Source organism: Parambassis ranga, chromosome 17 (genome assembly GCF_900634625.1).
Source record: "Parambassis ranga chromosome 17, fParRan2.1, whole genome shotgun sequence".
Taxonomy (NCBI): Eukaryota; Metazoa; Chordata; class Actinopteri; family Ambassidae; genus Parambassis; species Parambassis ranga.
This window is the reverse complement of record NC_041037.1, coordinates 6,136,559-6,160,775: the sequence shown is the minus strand read 5'-3', so window position 1 is coordinate 6,160,775 and position 24,217 is coordinate 6,136,559. Positions and strand designations below refer to the sequence as shown.

At 42.6% G+C, this 24,217-nt stretch overlaps 1 protein-coding gene across 6 annotated transcripts; it reads right to left on the bottom strand.

Moving 5' to 3' along the window:
* Positions 1–948: 948 nt before the first annotated feature.
* per2 (period circadian clock 2) lies at positions 949–23,827 on the bottom strand. Of its 6 annotated transcripts, none has more exons than XM_028428122.1 (24): positions 23,685–23,827; positions 17,827–18,350; positions 12,753–12,845; positions 12,435–12,589; positions 11,797–11,918; positions 11,306–11,507; positions 10,443–10,494; positions 9,847–9,989; positions 9,562–9,640; positions 9,374–9,480; positions 9,131–9,284; positions 8,892–9,006; positions 8,608–8,757; positions 7,972–8,062; positions 7,717–7,894; positions 7,474–7,598; positions 7,106–7,312; positions 6,088–6,348; positions 5,001–5,899; positions 4,514–4,630; positions 2,813–3,020; positions 2,238–2,445; positions 1,440–1,590; positions 949–1,358 (listed from the first exon to the last, which is right to left on the bottom strand). In XM_028428122.1, the coding sequence occupies exons 2-24, from the start codon at positions 18,222–18,224 to the stop codon at positions 1,158–1,160; spliced, it is 4,416 nt and encodes a 1,471-aa protein (XP_028283923.1). In that variant the 5' UTR covers positions 18,225–18,350; positions 23,685–23,827; the 3' UTR covers positions 949–1,157. The 6 variants fall into 6 exon arrangements, with proteins under 6 accessions (XP_028283923.1, XP_028283925.1, XP_028283924.1 ...); XM_028428124.1 differs by having other exon boundaries at positions 2,319–2,445; XM_028428123.1 differs by having other exon boundaries at positions 7,717–7,891.
* Positions 23,828–24,217: the final 390 nt, after the last annotated feature.

The window sequence follows — 24,217 nt, the reverse complement described above, 5'->3', positions numbered from 1 at the left end:
GTGATGAAAGTGGAGAAGCGCAAGAGCCTCTCCAGGTATATAGGTAGGTGTATAAACAGCACTGATTCAACAGATTTAGATAAGACCATACTGGTTTGCATGATGAGCAATAAAAGAAAGAAAGAAAGGCAAGTCAGGGTGATTTGTCACCAATAACTCCAGACAGCCATTCACACATACCAGATGGTGACTGTTATTACCATTCTATATACTCCTACATACCCGGGCATAATAGGCTCGTTAACAATGTCTGTATATCTTTGCTATTGTTACTTTTAATATCGCATCTTCACAGCTCATCACCGGACAGTTTGAAGTATCGCAGGCACATTGGAACACAGTAGATGTGCAAATGTGGTCATAAAGGCACAAACACTGAATCTTTGCTATTGTTACTTTTAATGTCGCATTTTCACAACTCATCGCCGGACATCTCACGCTGTTGCAGGCTCCCTCTCTGTATAATGCCCTCTTGCCATGGCACAAGTCCTTGTGGTGTGTTAAAAAACTCAGTAAAGTCTTTCCTTATAGTTTAGTGGGCGGGCCGCATGAGGAGTTCTGCACACACGCGTCTCGCGGAGTATGGTACCTCAGTGCGGAAAAGACCTTTTTTTTGTATCTCTTACCACCCGTGGAGTGCGTTCTCCGCTCTTTGTCTCGCGGAGTATGGATCCAGCTTTAACCTTCTTGTTCTCACCAAATACTGACATAGCACAGTGTTGTAACTGAGAAATCATCACAAATTTCATTCATCAACCACAAACAAGTTAGAACCACTTCCTGTCGTGTGAACGAAGCAGCGTACTGACGTTTGTTTGACCTCATCCGTGTTGTCTGGTGTCTGAGCTCTTCCCTTATCTAGCCCTGTGTCTGCTGATAAGTACATATCTCTTTCTGTCCCATATTGCTACCTGCTCCAAATGAATAAACACAAAAGCAACAAAACAATCCTGCTATCAATGTACATGAGAGAAATATAAAAATAAAATCCATAACATAAGTTCACATTCTACAAAAGTATAGACTTTTTGGTAAAATTGATAAAATAGCAAGACAGAAACAGTAAGTGTCGTCTGAAGCCGGCCTCTCTTGAAAGTTCCTCTTTACAGTCCTGCAGACCAACAGGCAGATGGGTAATAAAAGTGAGAAAAATCAGTTTATTGTCTTGCTGGTTTTGTCTTGGGGCTGGAACCTGGAGAAGACCTGTGACAAGGGATCACAACAGTGTTTGAAGGCTCCTCTCCGGGTCTCTCATGGCAGCTAATGTCCCCTGTCTCAGTATCACCGAGGTCCAGGTCTGGCTGATCCTCAGCTGCTGCAGCTGCTGCTTCTAAGGCACTGTCACAGCAGGAGCACCCCTGGAGAACACAGACAGGCTTAGATGAGACTTTATGGGTGAGGGGGGGCAGTATGAGACAGAAACTGATATTTTATTCTACCTTGATGTCTATGGCTTTGGGTAAACCACCCTTCTTGATCCAGGGGTGAACCTCCATCAACTCCTTCTTCTGCTCGTCTGAAAAGCGTGGCTGGCTCTTCTGCAGCAGTCTCAGCTTCTCCTTGTCTTCTCTGAGCACTGTCTGGATGTCACTGCAGACATAAGCAAACACACAAACACAATCACATTAATATAACACTCATATAAGACACATGTTGTGAAGTCACAGGATCACAGTCTTTGATTATTTTGATTTATATCAGTGTTTGTTACTGCAACTTCCTGCAGCACTTAAAAGTTCTGTTGACAGTTTTTGTCACTGTGTTTGAATAGGACGGCGCCATCTAATGGTCAAAAATATCAATACAATGGTTACACTTTTTTTCTGAGACTGATTTTGAAATATTTAAGGGGACAGGTTACAGCAGAAAATCAGGAGTATGTTCTTAAACGGAGACAACTATAATTTAATAAATGATTTAAAAGCTGTTCACACTAAACCACATTTTATGGTGGTTAGTTTATAAGAGCATTTCAGGGAAAAGTATAACAATAGTCAACAGCACTGCACAGACTTGCAGTAAGAGGAGCTTCTTTATCAGTAATTGCTGCACAAATACATTTTCTATTCTAGAGGAAACTAGTCTATTAATGAGGGACACAGGAGGACAGTTTGCCTGAAAGCATGCTAACTATCTGCATTCCAAAACAAACACAAATCTGATAAACTATCAAAGTACAGTGTCTACAGGACCAATATCCTCTACCCCACTGGCTGTGCCCTGGTCCTCCTACTCTCCGCGAGGGCAGCTCATATGTCATCATGACCTTGTCATCTGTATTGGCCATGAGGAGCCACACCGGGTCCTGCAGTACATACTTGATGAAGTGTTCGCTCTGCTCCATCTCCATGGCTCCTCCCTCACTGCTGCTCGAGTGGCCTTTGACCTTCTGGCTGTTCTGAGATGAGTCCACACTGCCGAAGTAATTACTACTGTTGTTGCTTCCTGAGAAGAGCCAAACAGCAGAGTATTATACACAAGAAGTTTCCTTTAGTACAAAAAGACTACAGTTACTTCAAAGAATGAACAATGCACCAGTAAGATAACAGATATAGATGTGGAGTATGAGGGTATGACCACATTAACTTGTGCTGTCTTACAAGTGGTAAGTTTGTCCCCTTAAGTAGAAGGTTTATTGTGAATATCTAACATGGACGCTTCCCTTTTGACAGACAAGACAACAGACACCTGAAATCCAAAATTATTATGAAAACAAAGCTAATTCGGTTTAGTTTAATGCTTTCTGTTTCCCTCTAAGAAGACGTAAATACAGCTCATAATATCCATAAAACACTGAAAACTGCGTGCAGACCTGTACCGCTGCCTGAGGTTCCACTAGCTGACGTCCTGCTCTTAGATGTCCCGCTGGCTGAAGTTCCGCAACCGTTGGACCCTGAGCCCATGGACCCCGAGGTGGCCGAGCCAGTGCCTGAACAGGAGTCCTCTTGGAGAATAATGTCCAACATGTCGCTGAATGAGGAGTTGGCATCACTGTTGTTTCCGTCACCACGTGAGCTTCCCTGCAAAAACACAAATATTAAAACGATACCATTAAAAAGGAGCTTGACTACATGTAGCATCTCACGCTGTTTTATATCCCAATATCTTTATATCACAGGTAGGTGCAATATCACCGGCTCCTACCTTTGACTTTAAAGACTCACCTGGGAGTACATCTCTGCTTAGACATGAAGCAATTATCTGGGCCTCAATAACATTATCCCATGTCTGCTGATTTAAAGTCTGACATGTACAATTTATTTAGAAAGATAAAAATCACCTATGCAAACCACTTCCTTATCTTCCTGCTCATATCTGCATACAATACAGTGCAGAAAAAAGACTTTACTTCCCCACATTTGATGCTAAAACAGAACGTGGAGGTCCCTCATGCAGGAGTGCACAGTATGTGCAGTGGAAAAACCAAATAAGTGAACCCTGGAAGTATTTGCATTTACAGATGCATATAGCTTAAAGTGTGATCACATCTTCATCAATGTAACAATTCAAATGATTGTATTGTTTTTTCATTATTGAGCGCATGATTATGACATTAACAAAGCATACCTGAAGCATAGACTGTATAATCATATGCACAAAGTGTCTGGGACACCACCTGCTTTTTTGAGTATCTGTTGGTGAATTCAACTGTCGCCATGTTGGCAGTGTCACAGTCTGTCTAAAATCCCCTTACAGGCAAAGAGGTAAAGTGTAGCTGAGCAGTCGTGGAATCGGTAAGCTGTCACTCAAAGTCTTCAATGAGTTAGTTATTTTAAAAAAAAGGGTCACCCCTGTACAGTTGTCACAGGAAAGGAACTCAGTAGAGACCAAAAACCATTTTGTACCAGCCTGTAAACATGATTATTTCTGCTATAAAGTGGCCATTGCAACAGTGGAGTCTATGGGGATTTGAAACAAGTTTGAAACCATGTCCTAGAGGCTGCGGGGTGAACTGCAATTTTCATTTCCACATGGTCTTCATTTCTCAGCCCTGGAGGTTACTACTTAAGTAGTAGTATCGAGATAAGCACTCAAACCTGATTGTTGGTGTGTGTTGTGCACAAAAAAGTGAAAGACAATCCTTCTTGAAAAATGCTTTGGAGACATACCTGAATTTATTTAAGTTGTTTGGGAAGAATGCTGCTCTACATGTAGTATAAAGCCCCTAACCACTGACCAGTCACCAGTCAATGGTTGCGTGTTTGTGTTATTAGCTTCAGCGCACTGTGTTCATCTGTACTTACGCAGATGAAGATAAGATCACATTTAGGACATTATTGCAGATAATCGTATGATTCCAATGGTTATGTGACTGTATGTGTACCACTTGTTTCCAGGTCATTATGTCTTACTATGCTTTTACAGTCTCATGCTTTATCTTTTGCTGCATACAGAGGAAAAGTGCCTGTTATAAGTATAAATCATAGGTCATGAAAAGGAAAAAAGGTACAGTTGACATGGAATTGGGGAGTAATGGTATCTGAAATATGAGGTTTTCTGATGATTTGCCTACCTCTTTGCTGTAAGCCCTCAGTCTAGAGCACACTTTATCCCAAGACAAACCCTCACACAGACAGGGTGTGCTCTCGAAATACAAGGGTCCAGGTGGACCAAGGAGACTGAGAGATGGCTAAAGGGTGTAAGGGATAATAACATCATGTGTTAACACCCTGGGCCACATTTCATCTGAGGAGTCTTGACTGACTTTACACACGGTAATACAACAGCAAAAAAATGCAGCAGGTTAATATGGTTATTATTGTGGATGTGTCACTGTGACGATGGCAATGAGTCCCAGACCAGAAACATAGGATTGATGTCTTGGGGGAACATGCCACAGCCTATCTTAGGTGGTTCAAACAGCCCATAATGATCAGCAAGTTATTTTATGTCCACAGTTTAAGTAGGCTACAGGTGAATAATATAAGCCAGAGGCAGTGGGAAGCTTTTTAGAGGAAAAGGATGGTTAAAATTTAATAAACTTTTGTTTTGGTGTTTACCTGTTTCAGCTCCCTCTCCTTGGCCTGGCTGCCACTGGCTCCTTTCTCCCTTTCAGCTGTATTATTCCCTTGTCCTCCGGAGGAGAGTGCTGTGCTGTCCTGCCTGTCCACAGACAGCTCCAGCTCCAGCAGATTGAGAGGTGAGCTGCAGCGAGACTGGAACAGCGGTGGAGACGCATTGCTTCCTCTAGCTCCTCCAGACTGTGGTGTTGAGGAGCGAGACTGGCCCTCCATGGGGGCCTTAGGGGTTTCTGAGGTTGGAGGAAAGTAGAATGACGGAGTGAAATAGCCTCCTTGAGAAGTAAAGTGGTTCTGGCCGTTGAACTGATTCTGACTGCTGAAGAAAGGTGGAGCTGTGAAGCCCTGGCCCGGAAAAGCAGCCTGACCGTATGACTGTTGGGCAGGAAAGCCCCCAGTCTCTGCTTGGTATAGTGGATGTGGTGGGAAAGGTCCAGAGCCCATGAAAGGGTACAAATAGTTCGGCAGCACTACGGCCATGATTGGAGTCACCATAGGGGAGGTGTAAGGAGCACCAGGGATGGGCGGAGGACATGGAGGGGCCTGGGCGTGCTGGTTTTCCACATAGCCTGGTAAAGTGGGATCAGTGCGGGTAGCTATGGAGCTGGCACTGGGGTAAACCTGGAGGGGGTAGGCTGGCATCACAGCAGGATAGGCCATGGGAAATGTGGACTGTGAGGTATCAGAGGCAGACCAAGAGGTCTGGTTAAGGCCGTGGTTTAGAAGAGGAGGCCGCTGCTGCCTGCGATGGGACTCTGTGCTGTCTGATGACTCAGTCTGCTTTGCTCGCTTCGACTTGGTCTTCTTATTCCGTGTGCTCCGCCGTGTGGTCGGCTCTGCAGCTGGTACACTCTGTTTAGAAGGTCTAGCAGCAAGTGCAGCTAAAGAGTTGAGAAGAACAAACAGAAATTTCTAAGTGAATACTGACAAAGATTTGTCAGCAAGTGAACAGTATTATAGTGATTAACTCGAAGGACTCTCTGTTTAAGCTATGATGAATGTTTGAGTAAAATTTGTCTATTGCCCTGCCAGACGTCTCTATAAGTGTGGTGTGGGTGTTTAGTTGTACCATCACTGGCGATCTGCTCTCTCTGTCGCTCCAGGTACTGGGAGCTTGCTTTGAGCCCTGTGAGTCCACGCAGCTCCCTAAAGCGATACAGGAAGGCCTGCTCCTCCTTCTGAGTGTGGGCTGCCAAAATCTGCTTTGTCAAGCCCAGTTTCTTGTAGGACTCCCTCCCCTGAATCTGTGGTGAAACGGCACAAGGAGGAGCCCCGGGGTTCTGGCTGGATTCTGCTGCATCTCCTGCAACCAGGATGTCCTCTATGATTTCTGCATAGACAACAGCAAGAAAACACCTTTAACAGCCTGTCCAACATGGAGAGGTTTACATTCAAGTATCACTGTTTTTAAGGAGTAATAATAAGAGATAATAAAACATTATGAGTAGGAGACTGTTTATAGACACTGTTCATCAGATAGGCCATTCTACGGCTGATGCTAGCTGATTCACGTGTGGTAAAGTATGACACCACTACACAAGACTTGGCTTTTTATTTGAGAAACTTCCTCAATAATACCTGTGATACTGTATTTTCTCATATATATAATCTGGCCAGTGGACAGATCTTTGTATAAGGTTGAGGCAAACACAACACTGTAATATCATGATTTGTTTTTTTTTATATTCAAACTGATGGATGAATTGAGACGTAGAGCTGTCACTTGTAATCAGACTCCACTGCAGTTATTTTGGATGCGACCTGATTGCTCTTGTAGATATTTGCTTGTGTTTGTTACACAAGCTGCCAAGCATACAATGATGCACTGACACATATGAGAGGAATGCATTTACAGTACTGTGAGAAAACATTTGCCTCTTCTCTAATTTCTTCTATCATTGGATATTTCGTATACTGAGTAGATTTTGCAAATGTGGACAAGGCTAAAAAAAAAAAATACATAAAAAAAACATAAGCTAAATATGTTACTAAACTCTGTGTCTGACACCTACATTGTTTCAGTATCAGAAATATGCAACAATAAAGGGAATCTGGCCAGAGGTAAATACTTGTTCACACCACTGTACCTGACTCAGGCTGAGGTTTCTTGTCCCCAACATGCACTATAGTGCTACTGTAGCTACACTGGCTGGTAATGGACACCACGCTTTCGGGTTTGTTTGGTACAGGTAGGGGCAGCGAAGTGCCCACTACTGCAGTAGCTGCGTCACTGGACTTTTTGTCTTGACCGTCCAAAGTAGAGAGACCAGACTGATCCTTCAACAAGGCTGGTTCTGCCAAAGAGAACAGAGGACAATGGCTGCTGACAAGGAACAGGAAATTATAGACTCTGAGAGAGAGAGAGGTTTAAAGGGGAGAGTGAGAATGACTTTCAAGGCACCAAAGGAAAGTGTCTTGTTATCTTTAAGACATAAAGTAAGGTGATGGTGCATACCTTCAGACACCTGCATGCTGTTAGATCCTTTCTGTTTGTCCTCATCAGAAATAGAGGATGTGGTGTTAGAGGAAGACTGACACTTCCTCTTCATGGTGATGGGAATATTACAGCTCTCCAAGTACCTACAAGAAGCATCAATCACAACATGGTGATCAGCATTCTGCATTTTTACCATCAATTATTATTGGTAATTTGCTCACTCTATCTTGTAAAACAGAGAGTAACAATTACTCTATGTACCTGATAACACTGTCCAGACAGCTGATCTGCTGGTATGAGTAAACAGTCTGATCATTGAAGGACAGCTCCTCTTGGAACGAGCCTCTGCTGTCCATCATGGACCCACACTCCCTCCCATTGAGGGGAGCAGCCGAGTCTTTGAGTCGCACCACTGCAAGGCTCTTCTGTACGGACTCTACTGAAGAAAGGTCAGAAATTAGGGTCTGAGTGCATTTGCATTTCGCAAATACACAGAGGATTATCAGATGGACTTACTGCCATTGCTTTTCTTGTTGTCTGGTTTGGCTGTCTGCTGCTCTTGGCTCTTCTGAAGATGAATTCCCTTACAGATTTCCTGAAAGGTTCGCTATAAAATAAAATCACAGTACAAGATCTGTTAAATATACCTTGGCTATGTTAAGACTGGACCAATAAGTGATGATAAAGAAACAATAAAACAAGTGGAATTATCCAAAATCAGGTCAAACGTTGTTTTAGGGTGTCATCCAGTCCAAGCAGGACATCTGTGATGTGTAAAACCATTCATTCAGAAAACGCCCATGCCCTCTTTCCAGGAAACATTGTATTCTTGTAAACTTTTTATTTATGATAACTTCATTAATTCTCTAGTACCAGAGTGTCACAACTGCTGAAGCAAATTCCGTGTACATGCTACATACTTGGCCAATAAAGCTGCTTCTGATTCTGACCTGTTTACTTATTCACTGTGTAATGGACAAGGATAGTTTACTTAATAGTAAGTGGTCAGTTGAGGTTTCAGACTCTTTGTTATCATATTGCATTGTCATGAGATGGTCACAAAAAGAACGAAAGCTGCTGACACTTCATTTATACAACACAAATTGGAACACTAATGTAGTAAAATGCTTGATAGTTCTTGGGTTTACTCACAGGTCTAGCTTTGCCGCTCACTTCCTCTTCCTCTTGCTGCAGCTTGCTCTGGTTGCCGTTGTTGAGGCTCTCACTAGAAGAGGTCGTTCCCAGAAGGTGGTCATTGCTGTTCAGACTGCCGTAGCCACTGGAATTGCTGTTATGAACCGGCTGATGACAGACACAGAGAAGGTAACATGGAAATGGGTTAAAATGACAAGGGCAGAGAGGAAGTAGACCAAGGATTCTTTGTTGTGTTGGTGTTTTGATTGGTTTAACCCATTAAGTTCCTTATTGTCAGTCACCTGCAGCAGGAGTCGATGAATCTGCTCAGTGATCTCCTGGATGTCGGAGTCCATTGTCTTCATCTTGCTGATGGCAGAGGCTGGGGCGACAAAAACGTCTTCGTTCACAGGGCCCCTGGCAGACATGCACATCAGGAAATTGAGATACATCCTACAGCTTTGAAACCTAATTATAGTGTGATCTACCTGAACCAGACTGTGTTGTCATCTTATTTAGATATCACATGAGTAACACTCACATTCGGACTTTGTGTCTCCCAATCACAAAAGAGACCTTTCGGCTCCAAGGGTTGACAAAGCTGGACCAGCTCGTATCCAGAATGATGTATTCTCCGTTTCGTGCACAAAAGCGCAGGGACGAGTGGTCAAATGGCTGCCCTGCATACTGAAGGACTGCAGAGAAAGGAAAAATATAACAGTCAGATCATGGCAGGGTCTGAGCACATCAGGCCTTCGTCTGTTTAATTCATCAGTGGACTCACTTTTTCTGTGAATGGCCAGCATGAGGGGACGGTCACTGGGGTGCAGGTGAAGAAGGACTGGTGTTCCGATCAAGTCCTGAGGGAGGTATCCAAGGAGAGGAACCGCCCTGATACAATGAAGGCACACATCATTTCTGCTGTTCAGCATCACAGTCAGTGTTATTACAGTTCAGAGGTCTTTGTCTTACCTCTCATCCACATCCTGGAACACACAGCTTGGAGTGTGTGTGGTGGTGAAGATGCGTTTGTCTGTTGGAATTCTCGGTGCTGTAAGGGATTCAATTTTAACATGTAGTTAGTTACTATATTGAATATCTTTAGCAATGTCCTAAATAGATTTTTAAGAACTTTGAACACACATTTCAAACTTTTTATCCAGATCATTACCTTTAAAAATAATGTATTCTAATAGTGAGCAAAACATTAATAAAAGGACCTGACTGGATACCTCGTGTTTAAACTTGTGCTCTTACCATCGTAGCCAGAGTGAACCCGCTCAGCCAGCAGGAGGCAGCAGAACTGGTCTTCAGCATGCTCTGTGTCTTGGACCTTCATCAGGTAAGGGGTCATACGGAACGGATAGTACTGCAGGTCACCTTCACACTCCTTACCACCACTGGGAGCAGAAAAGGAGTTCAAATAAAGCCAAAGCATTCTATTCCACTATTTCAGCTTCTGAACACATGGGGGCAGTATGGAGCTGCTTTTGAGCCCATACATGTGTAGAATCAAATAAAGTCTATAATGTTGGTGTGAGTGTAACAATTATGTGGAGTTTAGGAGTCAAAAGTGAAAGCAGATCAGGTGACTACTAAGACCAAATTAAAAAATAAGAAGGTCAATAGAGTGACCCAACAAAGAGAAATGTGTGTGTTTTTAAGATGTAAATGTGTCAGCCTATATATGTATGACACTGGCCTGGAAAAAGCATCTTATTACAGCTTACACGCATATGATGTCACAAGCTAATTGAAAAGCGTTTTGACTGGAATGATAGCATGAATATGAACTACAAACTGCTACGGACAGCAGATGGCCTGACATTGTGTTTGAATCGCCACCCACCCACCTGATACGGCAGAAAAAGGACTTCTCCTGCATGCAGTCAGGCGGGGATGACTCTGAAATGAGAAAAAGACATGTTTTAATGCAAAAGCAACACGATCCGGCAGGAACGGCAGGCTAACTCCTGCAGGCGTGGAAGGTTTGATTAATTCTATCAAAAAAACATCATTCAGAAGCAGAGCTCTGCACCGCAGGCAATGGTTTTTCTGGTTAGTGATTATGTGAACTAATATATTTACAAGCAACAGAGGAGAGGAAGAATCACAACAGAATTGGAAGTGCAGGGAGACAAGCTGGTCTGTACCTCCTAACAGGAGGGCATGTAATGAGCATGTGTTATCATCTGAATTCATATTGTGTCCTCTGTGAATGTCTGACAGCCTTCCTATTCACTACTCACCACTACACTTTATTAATGGTGCTTTAGCTCTCAGCCTGTGCGATCTGGTTTATGAGGAGGAAACATCAGTTTTATGAATGACTAAAGGTTGGGTCAGCTTGAACTTAATGCACCACACTGCTTACGGGGTGCATTTTAGCCACTTGTTATTGTCCAAAACTCTCAGTCATTTTTGCATCTGCTGTTTAACGTCTAAGGTATGCAAAGTACACCATGCAAAATAAAGAGTACATCTGAAGCTGGAGGGTTTGTGCAGCTAGATCATCAGAAGCTCCATGATGCATTCTCTTCTCATACATTTGTACTTATATTCTGTAATATGAGTTATTTTCCGTCTACATCGTGTAAACAGCATCTACTAATTGTCTGTCTGAGCTGAAATGAAAAAAATTCCTTCTCTCCAGCCCAGCCCCCCCTTGAAAGGACTATTGACAGTGTGTTTTAAAAGACCTGTATACTGGCTGTACCTGCTCCAGTGCACATGCTCCAGGAGGGCAGTCGGTAAGGCGTTGTGAAACTGTAGAACACGCTGACATCCTGCGGTGTCAGGAATTCCACAAACTTGCTGTTCTTGAACACATCTCTCTTACAGTTGAGGATGGAGGCAGCCTGATCAGAAATGTAGACTATCCTTCCGGTGATAAGAGACACTGCTACTGCAAAAATGTCCTGTTGAAAACATAAAATTCAAATTGTAAGATGAATGTTGGAATAAGAAAAAGAAGTTGGATAAAAATATTTTTGTATATACTCTCCATTGAATAATTTAAAGGACCAATGTGATAGATTTAGTGACATCTAGAGGTGAAACTACAGATTGCATCCAACTGATAACCCCTTTTCCAAGTGTGCACAGACCCTCAGTGTTTTGTCCTTTCTAGGCTGATGGTGGCACAACATGGCGGGCCCACTGCACACTGGTCCTTTAAACCTCCCAAAGATGATGTCAAAGCCTTACATTGTTTTTGAGTGTGTACTCAGAAGTGATGCTGTCTATCTCCTCTATCGTATAGGAAGACACATCCAGGCCTGAAGGCTGACTGTCATTGATCATGAGGAGCTGGTAATACTCCTCGTTGGCTGAAAGAGAGAAGATGCAGTGATGCTGTAAAAATCCAACAGCCAACATACAACACAAATTGATACTTTAAATAAGTAAGGCTTGACATAATTAGATGCCATAATCTCAATGCTACACTTAAATTACATTCAAAGTGCCTAAACAGCAGTACTGTACTGTTGAACTTTTTACCCACCCATTTACATCTGTAAACATTTACACAGGGCTGAATTACAGACCATTACTCGTAGATCTGCCTACAGAAATGTTCCCTCTTGCTCAAAGGTATGCCTTTGTTTTATCCAGCTGTGGCTTTTATGCTTCCCTTTCCACATTTAAGACATTCTTGTGAAAGAAATGAAGAAATAATACTAACATTCATGGTTTAACTCAAGAATATTAACTCATGAATATTAAATATTAAAACACAGAGAGGTTCAATAAGAATATCTACATGGGGAAAATGTGAAGGACCACAAAAATAATATTAGAGACTTGTACTGAGCCGGGACAAAAGCAGAGAGAGGAATACACACCTTCCACCTGTTTCACGCAGCGAAGGGCATACTTGAGGGTGTTCAATGTGGTGGATTTGTTATTCTGCCTCTTCTCGGTAGGCAGATGAAGCTTCAGCTCCTTCAGAGTTTTAATCACCTCCTTCTGGGTCTTGGTTTTGGCCGACTCCTGACTACTGTTGGATGAACACACACACACAGCAGCAGCAAATCAGTGACAAAGAAAACAGTTCCTGAATAAACAACATTTAATTAAAAAGTGAAGCATGTTTTATGATATGAAAGTGGAGAGTATAATCGTGCAGTCTTCTGTGATACAGCAGTGAACAGAGCACTAACCTGCAGCCGCTGGTTGAAGGGTTGTCCTGCTCTGAGCTCAGCAGACTGAAAGCATTGGAGCTGCTCGGAGGAGACGGACTGTGGGAGTTGGAACTGTAAGAGAGAGAGAGAAGGACAATTTAACAGTGCAGACTGAATAAAATGACTTAAATTACACCCACAGTGGGTACAAAAAAAGAGGAAGAGGCTCACTACAGATTTAGTACAGTCACCCTAATTATGAGTCCTCCTCAGATCTAAAGCACATTTTTCACATGTTGCATTCGTACGCGAAAGGTTTGAAAGCCAAGGGGGAACAGTGCGAACGCTGTTTCACATCTCATTTGGTGGCTGCTTAACAAAAGAACCCCAACTCCAAATCTGAGGTCAGCCTAACCTCCTTGAGGACCACGAGTGTCCCTGCAGCCCAGGGGGTGCACAGCAGGAAGGCACCACTAAAACTAGAACACCATGAGGAGCAGGAGCAGCCAAAACTGTGGATCTGTTGCTGCCCTTAGCAGGGGCAGACCGTAGCTAATAAGTAGTCCAGTACATTTCGAATAGATTGTACTTTTTCTCCACTATATTTGTATAATTACTCCTACAAAGAAGATTTTCTATAGAAGCTAATATAATAGGCTTTAAAAATACAATGCAGTCACAGGGCCCAAATCCATGCTTTAACTACACTTTGATGTTTACTTGCACCACTGCTATGAAGATAGTTTTCGAATAAAATCTTAATAATTATAATTGGAAATGTGTTTAAATCTCCTCTCCCTCCACCTGTCCTACATTTGGCAGTTATATGTTGCACAGAAATTATACTTAGTACTTCCTTCTCTAATTGGAAATGATCTATGTGTGTATGAATAACTCAATTTTTTCCGAGCTATGTGCAAACAATGTGCATTGCAGTGTATAAAAATACTGAACCATTTGGAGAGCAAATTCATTTAAAGTCCACTGTGAATAGAATGGCCTTCATCCGCCTCCAAGTGCTTAGTTGCCATGATATTGTTATGATGTCTGCTTCAATAACAACCACTCACAATCAGGCCATACTCAGGTCATAATGAGCAGCTTCCATTTACAGAGAAACACAGACATTGTCCTGCAGTTTAAACTTTTACTACACTTTACAGAAGTGGTTTTCATACAGCCTGCCTGTGTGTTTGGGTTTTAAACACACACAATGCGGTGATGGCAACACAGTGAGATTAGAAGACCTGCATGAAGCCTACATACAGTATGTGTGTGATCCAAGGTGTTAACCTACAAGCTTAACACTGAACTAATTTACTAAAATTAACATCTCTCAGAGACACTGACTCACTACAACAACAGCTTACTATACATAACAGGCTTACCTGCCCAGGAATAGAAAACACCTTTACAAATAGCCTCTCCAAGCACAGATGGGTCTCTAATTCTAATCTAATACAGCCGTGGCACTTAAATTTACACTAAACAGCTGGTTTTAGACTGGACAGACCTAACATGCATTAGTGTGTGAGACTTAGAGACAGTTTTGTGGGCTCCAGAACAGGCTGCTCAGATGCACAAGTTTCATTTTTAGTTTTCACTCTCTCGCAAACTCACAGAACCAGCATCATCAGCAGTATCCCGGGCGGCTACACGCTACATACATTTTATGCAGACTTTCAATGTATATACTGTCATAGTACAAAGAAAATACCACTCGATAAAGTGACTAAAGTGGCTTTTCTATCCAATCAAAATGGGACCTGTATCAGACTTCTTGTAACATCCTAACACAATGACAAATTGTTACACAGAACTATCAAGAATATTGGAGGGTAGGCTTTGAATATTAGTGGATAAACCATCTCTCTCTCTCTCTCTCCCTCATATCTTTCAATCAGGTTTGCTTCTCACTGTCTCTGGAAATTCCCATAACCTTCAGTGGCTCCTCTGATTGGCCCAAACTACAATTGTTCAAATGTATAACTTAAAAGCCTGGCAAGATGGATTTTTTTTATTGTTGCCATGCATGATAAGTAAGAGCCAATCTTTGCTTTACGTGCAACAGTAAATGCAAATTCTGCACAATGATTTCTAACAGTTATAGTGAATGAAGGAAAACAGTGCAAGTGAGTTTTATGTGCATTGTGCACATAAAAGATGATTCTTTCACCAGGTCAGAAGCTGTTTATCTGTTGTCACAAGGTCAGGCACATACAGAGTGTGTATGTAGTCCACTGCATTAGCCGACGAGCTTAACTAAAGACTATTAACAGCTGTGTGATAAAGTCACTCACCTGAGCTACAACTCTACTATATATATCCTGCCTACTTGGCTAAGAATAGACCACATCTTCACAAATAGGTATTTAATGCTGCCCAGCATAGCCTGGAGTACTCAAGAATGCCACAGCTGGTTTTAGATGGGACAGTCTGAACACGTATTAGTGCCGAGTAGACTAATTCACAGCATGGTAGTAAGTCTGCGAGTCGTGGAAACATGTTCAGAAAAAGAGCAAGCTCTGTTTTAGATTCTATACAGACTCAAGGTGAAGTTCAGGGCAAGGTGGCTGTTAATTAGCAACCTTTCCCTGATAAGCTGTGAGTGTTAGATGCATTTAACTGCATATAAATAAAGCAGCTGAAGCGTGTTTTTCCACTCCAACTGTATGATGACTTTTAATGAACCAAACAACTCATAATGAATTCAGAGGGAATCACTGAGTCATCGTTCAGATACAATTACTATACATAAGAGACTTAAAAGGCTTACTACAGACACAACATGAATAGTAGCATAGTTGTTAAACACATCTGTATCTAGTTGCATGGGACAACGCAGGTCTAACCACAAGTTGCATAGGTAGGACTTGCCTTGCCCTATATAGTGGGTAAAAATCAGATTGTTCTGCATCTTGCCCCATATTCTTAAAGTTTTATGACATCTCTACATCATGATGCTGCAAATAGTATGATGGGGATTGATGATGGTTTTGTGTGTTTGAGTTGCACAAAACAAGAAAGAAAAATAATGTCGGGTCTCACCGACCCTCCTTTCCGCAAAAAGCAAACCAGATGTGGCTTTAAATCATCTTCCTCTCTGACTAATGAGCTGGCACATCATCATCATCATCATCATCAGAATGTAAGAAGGGAGGAAGAAAATGAATCTCAGTATAAAACTGGAAATACTTTGAGTAAAAGAGAAAGAAAGAAGAGAAACACAGGGAGAGATAGATGGCTATTTAGATGTTGAGGGAGTGGTTGACAAAAAATGGGTACAAAAGGTTAGGAGTTGAACTGCAGAGGGAGTGGTGAACGAGGGACAAAGGGAAACAGAGAAACACGCTGAGAACTGGAGAAGCAATTAAAATTGGCTCATGAGCAGAGCAGGGAGGAAATGCTGAGTGGGTGAGAGATACAGTACGTGAGAGAGAAAGGAAGAAGGAGTGACTCAAAAAAAAAAAACTGTCAGGCTTGGCTGAGAGTGACGTCAAAGCATGCAACTCCGCTAGCTCCACCCAGAGACAACAAACACAAACACTATGTTGCCATAGCAATAACAAGGAGTTGGAGAGGTTGACACAACCCGTCTGGTATTAAGACAAAGTAAACCTCCAGGATGACATCAATTCAGCTTCTTTTTTTTCCCCCCTCACTGCCCTGCTCGTCTCTTGAGCAGCCAGCAGTGTGTCTGAAGTGAGATTTAGTCACGTTCTTGTCAGACTTGGACAATCTCGCTAAGTTTTGCATGTTTTGTGCTTGTTATTTAATAAAATTCCAGCTTCTGTAGTTACCTATTTAAACAAGTAGGTCCAGCAGGCCTGAGAGCCAGTCTCAGAGAGTATGTATGCAGTACAGCTGACTACAGCTGTCCATATTCTGCTAGATTTTTGCACCAATTTCCTACTGTGTTCATCAGGAGATGTGGAAAAAGAAGTCAGTTTCAGAAAATATTCAGCTGGATGAACAAACAACAAATGAAAGCAGGAGAAAACAGTAGCAGAACATATGAGCAAATAGCGAGTGATGACAGAACTCAGGTCTAAAAGGAAAACTAAAAAGTTCCATATTGGATTTAAACTTAAGCTTCCTGGGTGAAAGTCCTGCCACTGAGTCCTCACATGACCTCACCTGGCAGGTTGCTGCTCTACCCTGCAGACTGAAAAGTGACAGTGGACACACAGTTACTCAAAGCTGACAGGAAGATGATACTCAGTGTATCTGACATAATGCAGGGAAATTATTTATTTAGTATCTAACTTCGTATCTTTCTTTGCTTATTCTCTACATCAAGCACAGACCACTCAGCAATTTTGTGCAGGTTAGGGCGCCTTTCACTGTAACAGATAACATACTTTCTGTCCCACAAACAGATCTGATAATGTTGACCACGTGGCAGACGACGTTTAAATCAAGATGAAGATTCAAACAGGATTTCGGTGCAAGCAGGCCACATGCTGCAAACAAGCACCAACTGCTCACACCAGATGCAAAAGCTGACTCATTTGTAATGTGAGCTGGCACATGACCTGGTTTGAGGAATGATAACATGATTACAGTTAAAGCAAATTATGTTCAAATATTCCCCGTCCAAAGTAAAATGTTCAGGAACAGGAAGGCTGAAGGTTTACTTTAATATTATAGGGGGTGCTCCCTTGGCAATAAGAGAAATAACACTTAAAACTATTATTCAGACCAACCTGTTTCTATTGCTTACTCATCTGCTGCTGAAAGTTGCATTCATAATGACACACAACATGGTGGTAGAGAGCATGAACACTCATTTACCAAAGAGACAGAACAGCAGCTTTGACTACGACGACACACGCCTGAGCTCACTAATCAGTGTGAGAACAGTGTCGGGGTTACGTTGTGATTCTATCTATATGTGTCAGGCTTTCAATGTATGTAGGTAGATTCCAGAATACTGAAAGTGTATTTGTGTTTGACGTAAGTGGATCTTCGCCTACAATAGCAATGTCACACATTGAGGTTAAAACTTGAGGAGAGTACTAAGCTCATAAAACAGCTTTTCTGTACAGTGGAATATTATGCAACAAAGCAGCGTAACCCCTTGCCCCCTCCCACCACCACCACCACCACTGACCTCTTATTACTTTCTGAAGATTCCAGCAGTGCAGAGTCTTTGCTGTTATTAGAGCTGCCCAGTGACTCATGGCCGTTACTCTCGTTTCCATGGCTCTCATTGCCATGGCTCTCATTGCCATGTGATTCCGTCCCGCTCCCGCTGGACCCGCTGCTCTTCATCTCCACATCCTCTTCGGGAAGCGATCGGGAGCGGACGTTCTTGCGAGGATTGCGCGCGGAGGCAGGAGGGTCTTGACCGCTGCTGTCGCTGCCCTCCGAAGCGAGGCCTAGGTCAGGCCCACCTTGGTTGTAGCCACCCATGCAGTGCAGCTGTGCCATGGAGCTGCACCCAGGATCTGCATCCTGGTCCTCCAGCACTGGGAAGCGATAGGGCTTGGAGTCTGAATCTTCTGACATCAGGAGGAGGTCTACCCTGGGCTTGTTCCAGGTTATTTAAATAGGTGATTTAAAAAAAAAAAACACACAATCACCCCATTTTATCAAGGGTGGTGCCAGAGGGAATAGGAGAAGAAGTGGACTGATCTGTTGAGAGAAAGAGATTGTATGTGTTAGTAATGAAGCAGCATGCATTCACAGATGTTGCCTTTAAATAGTTAAAAGCGGTCATTGAGACATGTGAATCAATGCTGCACCAATCCTTTTTCAAAAAGGTGTTTCGTGTCTTTTGTCTGCTGAGATAGAGCACATCCAAGGGTTTAGCCCGTGACCTCTGAAGAGCCCTCAGATGTACAGGGAAAAGACTCTCTAGCACAGACAGCATGGCCTTTACAAACAGCGGGTCTGTCCCATCTGAGCCCTCCGACCCTTTCAAAGGATCGTTTACTCTACAACATATAAAACACCAGGGGGTGTTTATCCTGAAGGCCACCACAGGCTGCTACCCAACAGTGTGGACCTTTACCCTGTTTTCTGGACATAAACAAGTAATTTAGTAAGGAGGGCATCAGGCATGCTGCCCTGTATAAAACCAGTGCCACCAGATAGTGACGTTACATGAATGCCAGGTTTCCACACAGATCCTGGTTACAGGAAATGACACATACCACGTTCTCCTAAGCATCAACAGTGGTGTTTTTGGAATAAACACAAGGCAAAGAGGGAGGTCACACAATCACAAGACTTTTCCAGGGTCTATCAATAGAGGCAGAAATGTTCAGTGACACACTAAGGAAACATTCTTAAAACCTAAACCTGGTAACATTCGGAGTAAATATTCACCATGTCCAGACAATTGGACAAATGTTGCTGTGCCCTGTTAATAAGAGCAAACGTGAGATTCATTTAAGCTTATCACTCACATAATCCTGTATGGTCAAAGCCACAACAAGTCCGAGTATAACCTTCAGCCTGGCAGTATTCCAGGGATAACTTGACCAGGCATTGGCATGCCTTTCACTCGGCCATGCAATGGAAAATGTCTATTTTCTACGCTGCCTGAAGACACACAGCTCCACGCCCTCCTTAATTCACCTGAGCTCTACAGAGGACGTGAACTTAGTCTCAACAGGTTAATTATCGTCAAGCCCATGCTCGCACAAGCCTTCTTTACGCAGGCATTTGCCTGTGTGACGCTGATGTTTGTTGATTGTTGTCCTGATCATATTGTCTTCAATGCAATTATGCTCCTTCTAAAGTGTGTGTGTGGGTGTGTGAAGACAGCAATGCTTCACACAGACAAAAAGAAAGTTAGATATGTGACAGAGCAAACATTTCAAGTTATTAATGCATTTCATATCTAATGTTTATCTTGCATTAGTTATTTGCACTAAGAAGCTAGTCCTCTTCTACTTTCTCTCTTGGTGCCTTTTACTGTCTGTCATGTTGAGTATCTGCTTAAGACTTAAAAATGGGCAAAACTTAAAACCATAGAATAACATTGATCCTAAAAACACAAGGCCCGGAACACAAATTTAAAAATGTATGTCTTTTTTTATACATTAGTTACTTGCACAGTTTATGATCCGTATTATCTAAAAATCACTGTGGCTCAGGTATTATGCAATTTTACATCACGGTCATGACTTTGCCAAAACTGACATGGCAGTACCAAGGTATTTACATTAATAATTAACTTGTCTGTCTGCCTTTTCAGATGGCAGAAAGCAATGCCTCCACAGTTACCTGTCTGCTTATCACTGACCTCCTGCATTTCCCCGTCCGTTCATCTGTGTGTGAACTGGGTCAACATGGCAGAATTACTGAGGCTACAGAAGAGACAACTGGAGCAGTCAGTCTGACAATGAGTTATCTACTACAAAAAGTGCTGCACTTGAGGTCGATGCTGTGGTTCCATGTTTTTATTTTTCACAGGGAAAGATTAAAAAAAAACCTTCACTGAAAGTTTTTTTTATTACACTAAGTGGACCATTACTCACCCTACATACTGTACATACCGAACATTCTGCACAAACCACTGACCAGTGTTTCTGTGTAACAGTCTGGTCCAAAGTTAAAGAGCTGTCTGGCAATGTGTGCAATATTCACAAAGTCCAACAGATCACCCGAGTTACCCGCATCATGCCAGACATTCACCTTATTAGCTCTTCTTTATCATGTTAAATCTACTGGCTAGACTCCAGCAAATAAACTGAAAGAAAGATAGAAAAGAGAGAGACAGAGGAAGACATAACACAGATTCAACAGACAGCTGGGAACACACCGAGATCAAGTACGGGCAGATCGGATTGTTCGCGGACATAAAACTTAAAACAGAAAGATTGCAAAAGCGTAACCAAGTGAGATAAAATCTCTACATCTGTGCTGATGTCCCAGATGAGGAACCCTTACTATAGGTTGAATACTTGGCTATGATTGGATGAACCATCTGTCAGTCAACACCTATCACAACTTCAAAAGGTGAGGCAACTGGACTTTCGCTGCACCGCTGAGGTGTCCCTGAATACATAAAGAGATAACTCTATAGCTGCAAACCAAAAGCACTAGTGTGTTGGAAAGAACAGAGTATGTGATGTTGCATCGCTAAGAATAGACAAGCTAATATTTACTCTAGCTACGCTTAAGATTATTTTTTGCACAGATCCATCATGTCTGATGAGACACAGAGAACACTATCTGGTTTATAAGACCCATAAACAGCATAAAAAAAGTTGTTAACCGTTTACACCAAGCATTTATTTGTCGCAAATCACCTGTTTACCATTGCTGATAAGAACCAATAAAGGTCTAATCTGGCCTGTTGCACCCTGTGGAACTGAGACAGAAGCAGAGTAGAGAGTGGCATAGAAAACCACTTAAAACTGAACAAACTGGATGATCTATAAACAGGGGTCATAACGACACAGACTAACGTCAGTGCTGTTCCTGTCGAAGTGCACAGTGCCTTGCGGACAATCTGGGAAGCTGCTACATCCTACATTAAATGTAAGTGAAATGAGGAACAGGTGGCTAACCAGGCAAGACGAGAACATAACACAATTAGACTTTATATATTACTTTTTGCAGACCCTTTCATTCAGTTTAATGCAATCAAAGGCTTGTTACAGACAAATGGGAACATGACGCTTACTCGACCTTTTAGGGTAAAATAAGTCACTTTATATCCCTTCCTCCAGACATGGCTTAAAAGCATTAAAGCTAAGGCTGCAATCAAGGTAAGAAATGAAGACTTAATTACATCTGTTATGTTCCTTGGGACCTTGAGACCTGCTGTGGTGGTGAACACCATTTTTGCCAATTGTGAAGCCCTTGCAGGTTAGAGTTTAACCGTACAAGCAGTCTATGCAAAGGATTGATTTTAAGCCAATCAAATACAAGTTGAACAGAGACGAGCAGACCCACATTAGGCTTCCTATCACTTCATCAAAAAATATTCCAAGTCTCTGACATGTGATGTTAAAAGATCCACATGACTGTGCTCAAATCATATGATCTAACTCATCATCTTGGCATAGCTGCAATTGTAGAACAGACATATCACACTATAGGCAATAATTGTAGCTTCCAATGGCTTCCAACAAAAACGTGTTTGTTCCTGATTTCCTCATGATTCATATTTTTTTCCTGTATAAATTTAAACACCTAACCCCACACACCAAATGGTCTGTGACATCGAACCATCTGGAAAATCATCCTTGGAAACTGTTAGGAATGAGCAGGCAGGTGATAGGATGAACCATACCTTTATCAAAGGCTAACAATCAACCAATGACGAACCTTCTTTCTGTTGTTGACTGACCTAAAACCTACCGGTAGCTCAGCCAAAGTTGGTTGGACACAAATGCATAGCTTGAAGCCTGGAAAGACAGATTAATTTGTAATCTCTAAATTTAGGTGCTGACAAGATTACATCTGTCCTGCAGAGCCAAATTTCCATTACACAGAGAACATTAAGGTGAGAGCACTGGTGGCTCAGAAGTGGTCACATCAGTAGTTGCAATGCTGAAGATAATGAATGCTACTGCAGTTATTGTGACACAGGCCTTCATCAGTATCAACAGATTGTGATTATCTGGTTGGATTTCTCACAATAATCTGGATTAATTTTGTATGCAACCATACACCTTAGGCCTAACAAGGCCTAACTGACATTGTGTCTGTGTCTGCACATATTCTTAGATTATCAATAGAGTGGCAGGTTCTTGTTGTAGCTGCTGGAAGTAGATTTGGAGTTTGAATTATTCTGAGGCTGCAGATTCATCTGAAATGTGACCAATACCGGTTTTACAGATCAAAAAGGATAAAACAGTGGGTTATTTAATAGATGGTTGATTGATTTTTCTTCTTAAGAGTAACTAAAGCTGCCAGATAAATGCAGTGCAGTAGAAAGTACATTACTATCCACCACTGCACCACACACTGTTCATACCACAGTTCAATCGGAAAACTAACCCCACTGTTTCAGAGAAACTATTTCCTGTTGTGTAGCTCCAGGAGGATGAATCCAGTCACTGAATTAATTTTCCTTATCAAGCTCTTCTCTTTCTCACTTGTGCTGCAGTTGTGGGTGGGGAAAACTGTACTAATGCCAACCCTTCCACTGACTGCAGATCTAAATAAGTTCTCCCTTGGCAGCCTGGCATACGTCAGACATCCTTTCTCCTCCCTTTCCAGGCACAATGGGCAAGCAGAGCATGGGTGGCCTGCAGACCTGCTGCTGCTGCTGTACTGCTTAGCATACTAGACTGCTGTTATTTTCAGACCACTGTTTTAGTGCTAAAATGATGAATGAGAACGCTACATTTGAATCATTCCCCATCATCTCTTCATTGAATTGCCTTTAGGCTGTTTTTAAAGACATGTTAAAAGCAGCTGTTCCCTTCTGAGTTGAACAGACTTTAAAGTTTAAAACTAAATTATAGAAGCTACAGCACATTGTCATGAATGAATGGATAGATGCCTCTAAAAGGTGAATCCTGTTTCGTGTGAGGATCGTTTCCCTCACAGTTAAGACAAACATCATGAGGACCAATAGCGCACATCTTCTCGCAGTGGCTGCATGTGAAGTTGTACCATCATGTGCCGCTGCAGTAGACTCTTTATGTAAGGCGCTACGCCGGAGTTTTCATGTGACACCAGAAGGTACGACTATACCATATATGATTCAGACATTTATACCACAGTCAGCCTGGCAGCTCTGCTCTGACATTCCGCTCAGTTTAATTGCTTTTCATGTAAAGTTCCTGTGAGCGCAGCGGTAAAGGTTATTCCCCCACCGCGGATGAACTCCGGGTCCCGCTGTGAAGACTAGTCTACTGACCCGGACTGAACCTCACCAGTACCTGTTATGCAACTTTCACGCCTCCTGATCGTACAGTGTCTTACATATTCAGAGCTGAGCTAGTTAGCGATGTTGTTAGCCTACATATGTTTTTACAGTACAAGTAAAACTCCACCAACCTCTCAAAAAGCAGATCCTCTGTTGATACCGATATCTCCGTCAAATAAAGCCGTGTTATCACTGCTGTTTGTGGTCGAATCCCCGTTAGAGATACCTGCCGCCTGGTCCTAGCTTGCTATGACAGACTACGTTCTGGTTCTCACACACGCCGGGACTCTGTCCCGGATCTCCCGCACAAGCAGCGACCTCATTTCTAGCTCCTCCCTAAGCTCCTCCCCCAGCTCTGCGACTATTGGTTTGCAGATTTGTCAATCTTTACGTCACTGCGCTCTGGCCTAATCAACGCTGTTACCTCAGAGGTGGGCGGATCCGGCAACAGCCGCTCCGCAGTTTCATTGGGCTCTGCTGCTGTCAGTCCTTTTACATAAGGATGGCAACGCTTTCACGTGGAAACCCACGGCTTGTGCCGGCGTGAGAGGGGCGAGAGCAAATCACTACGACGCAGCTGCCGGTGAATGAAGCAGTGGCGATGGTTGGCTCAGAGCGGCTCAGCACGGCCGAGTGTTATCTAAACGGTTATACAAGTGTGTGC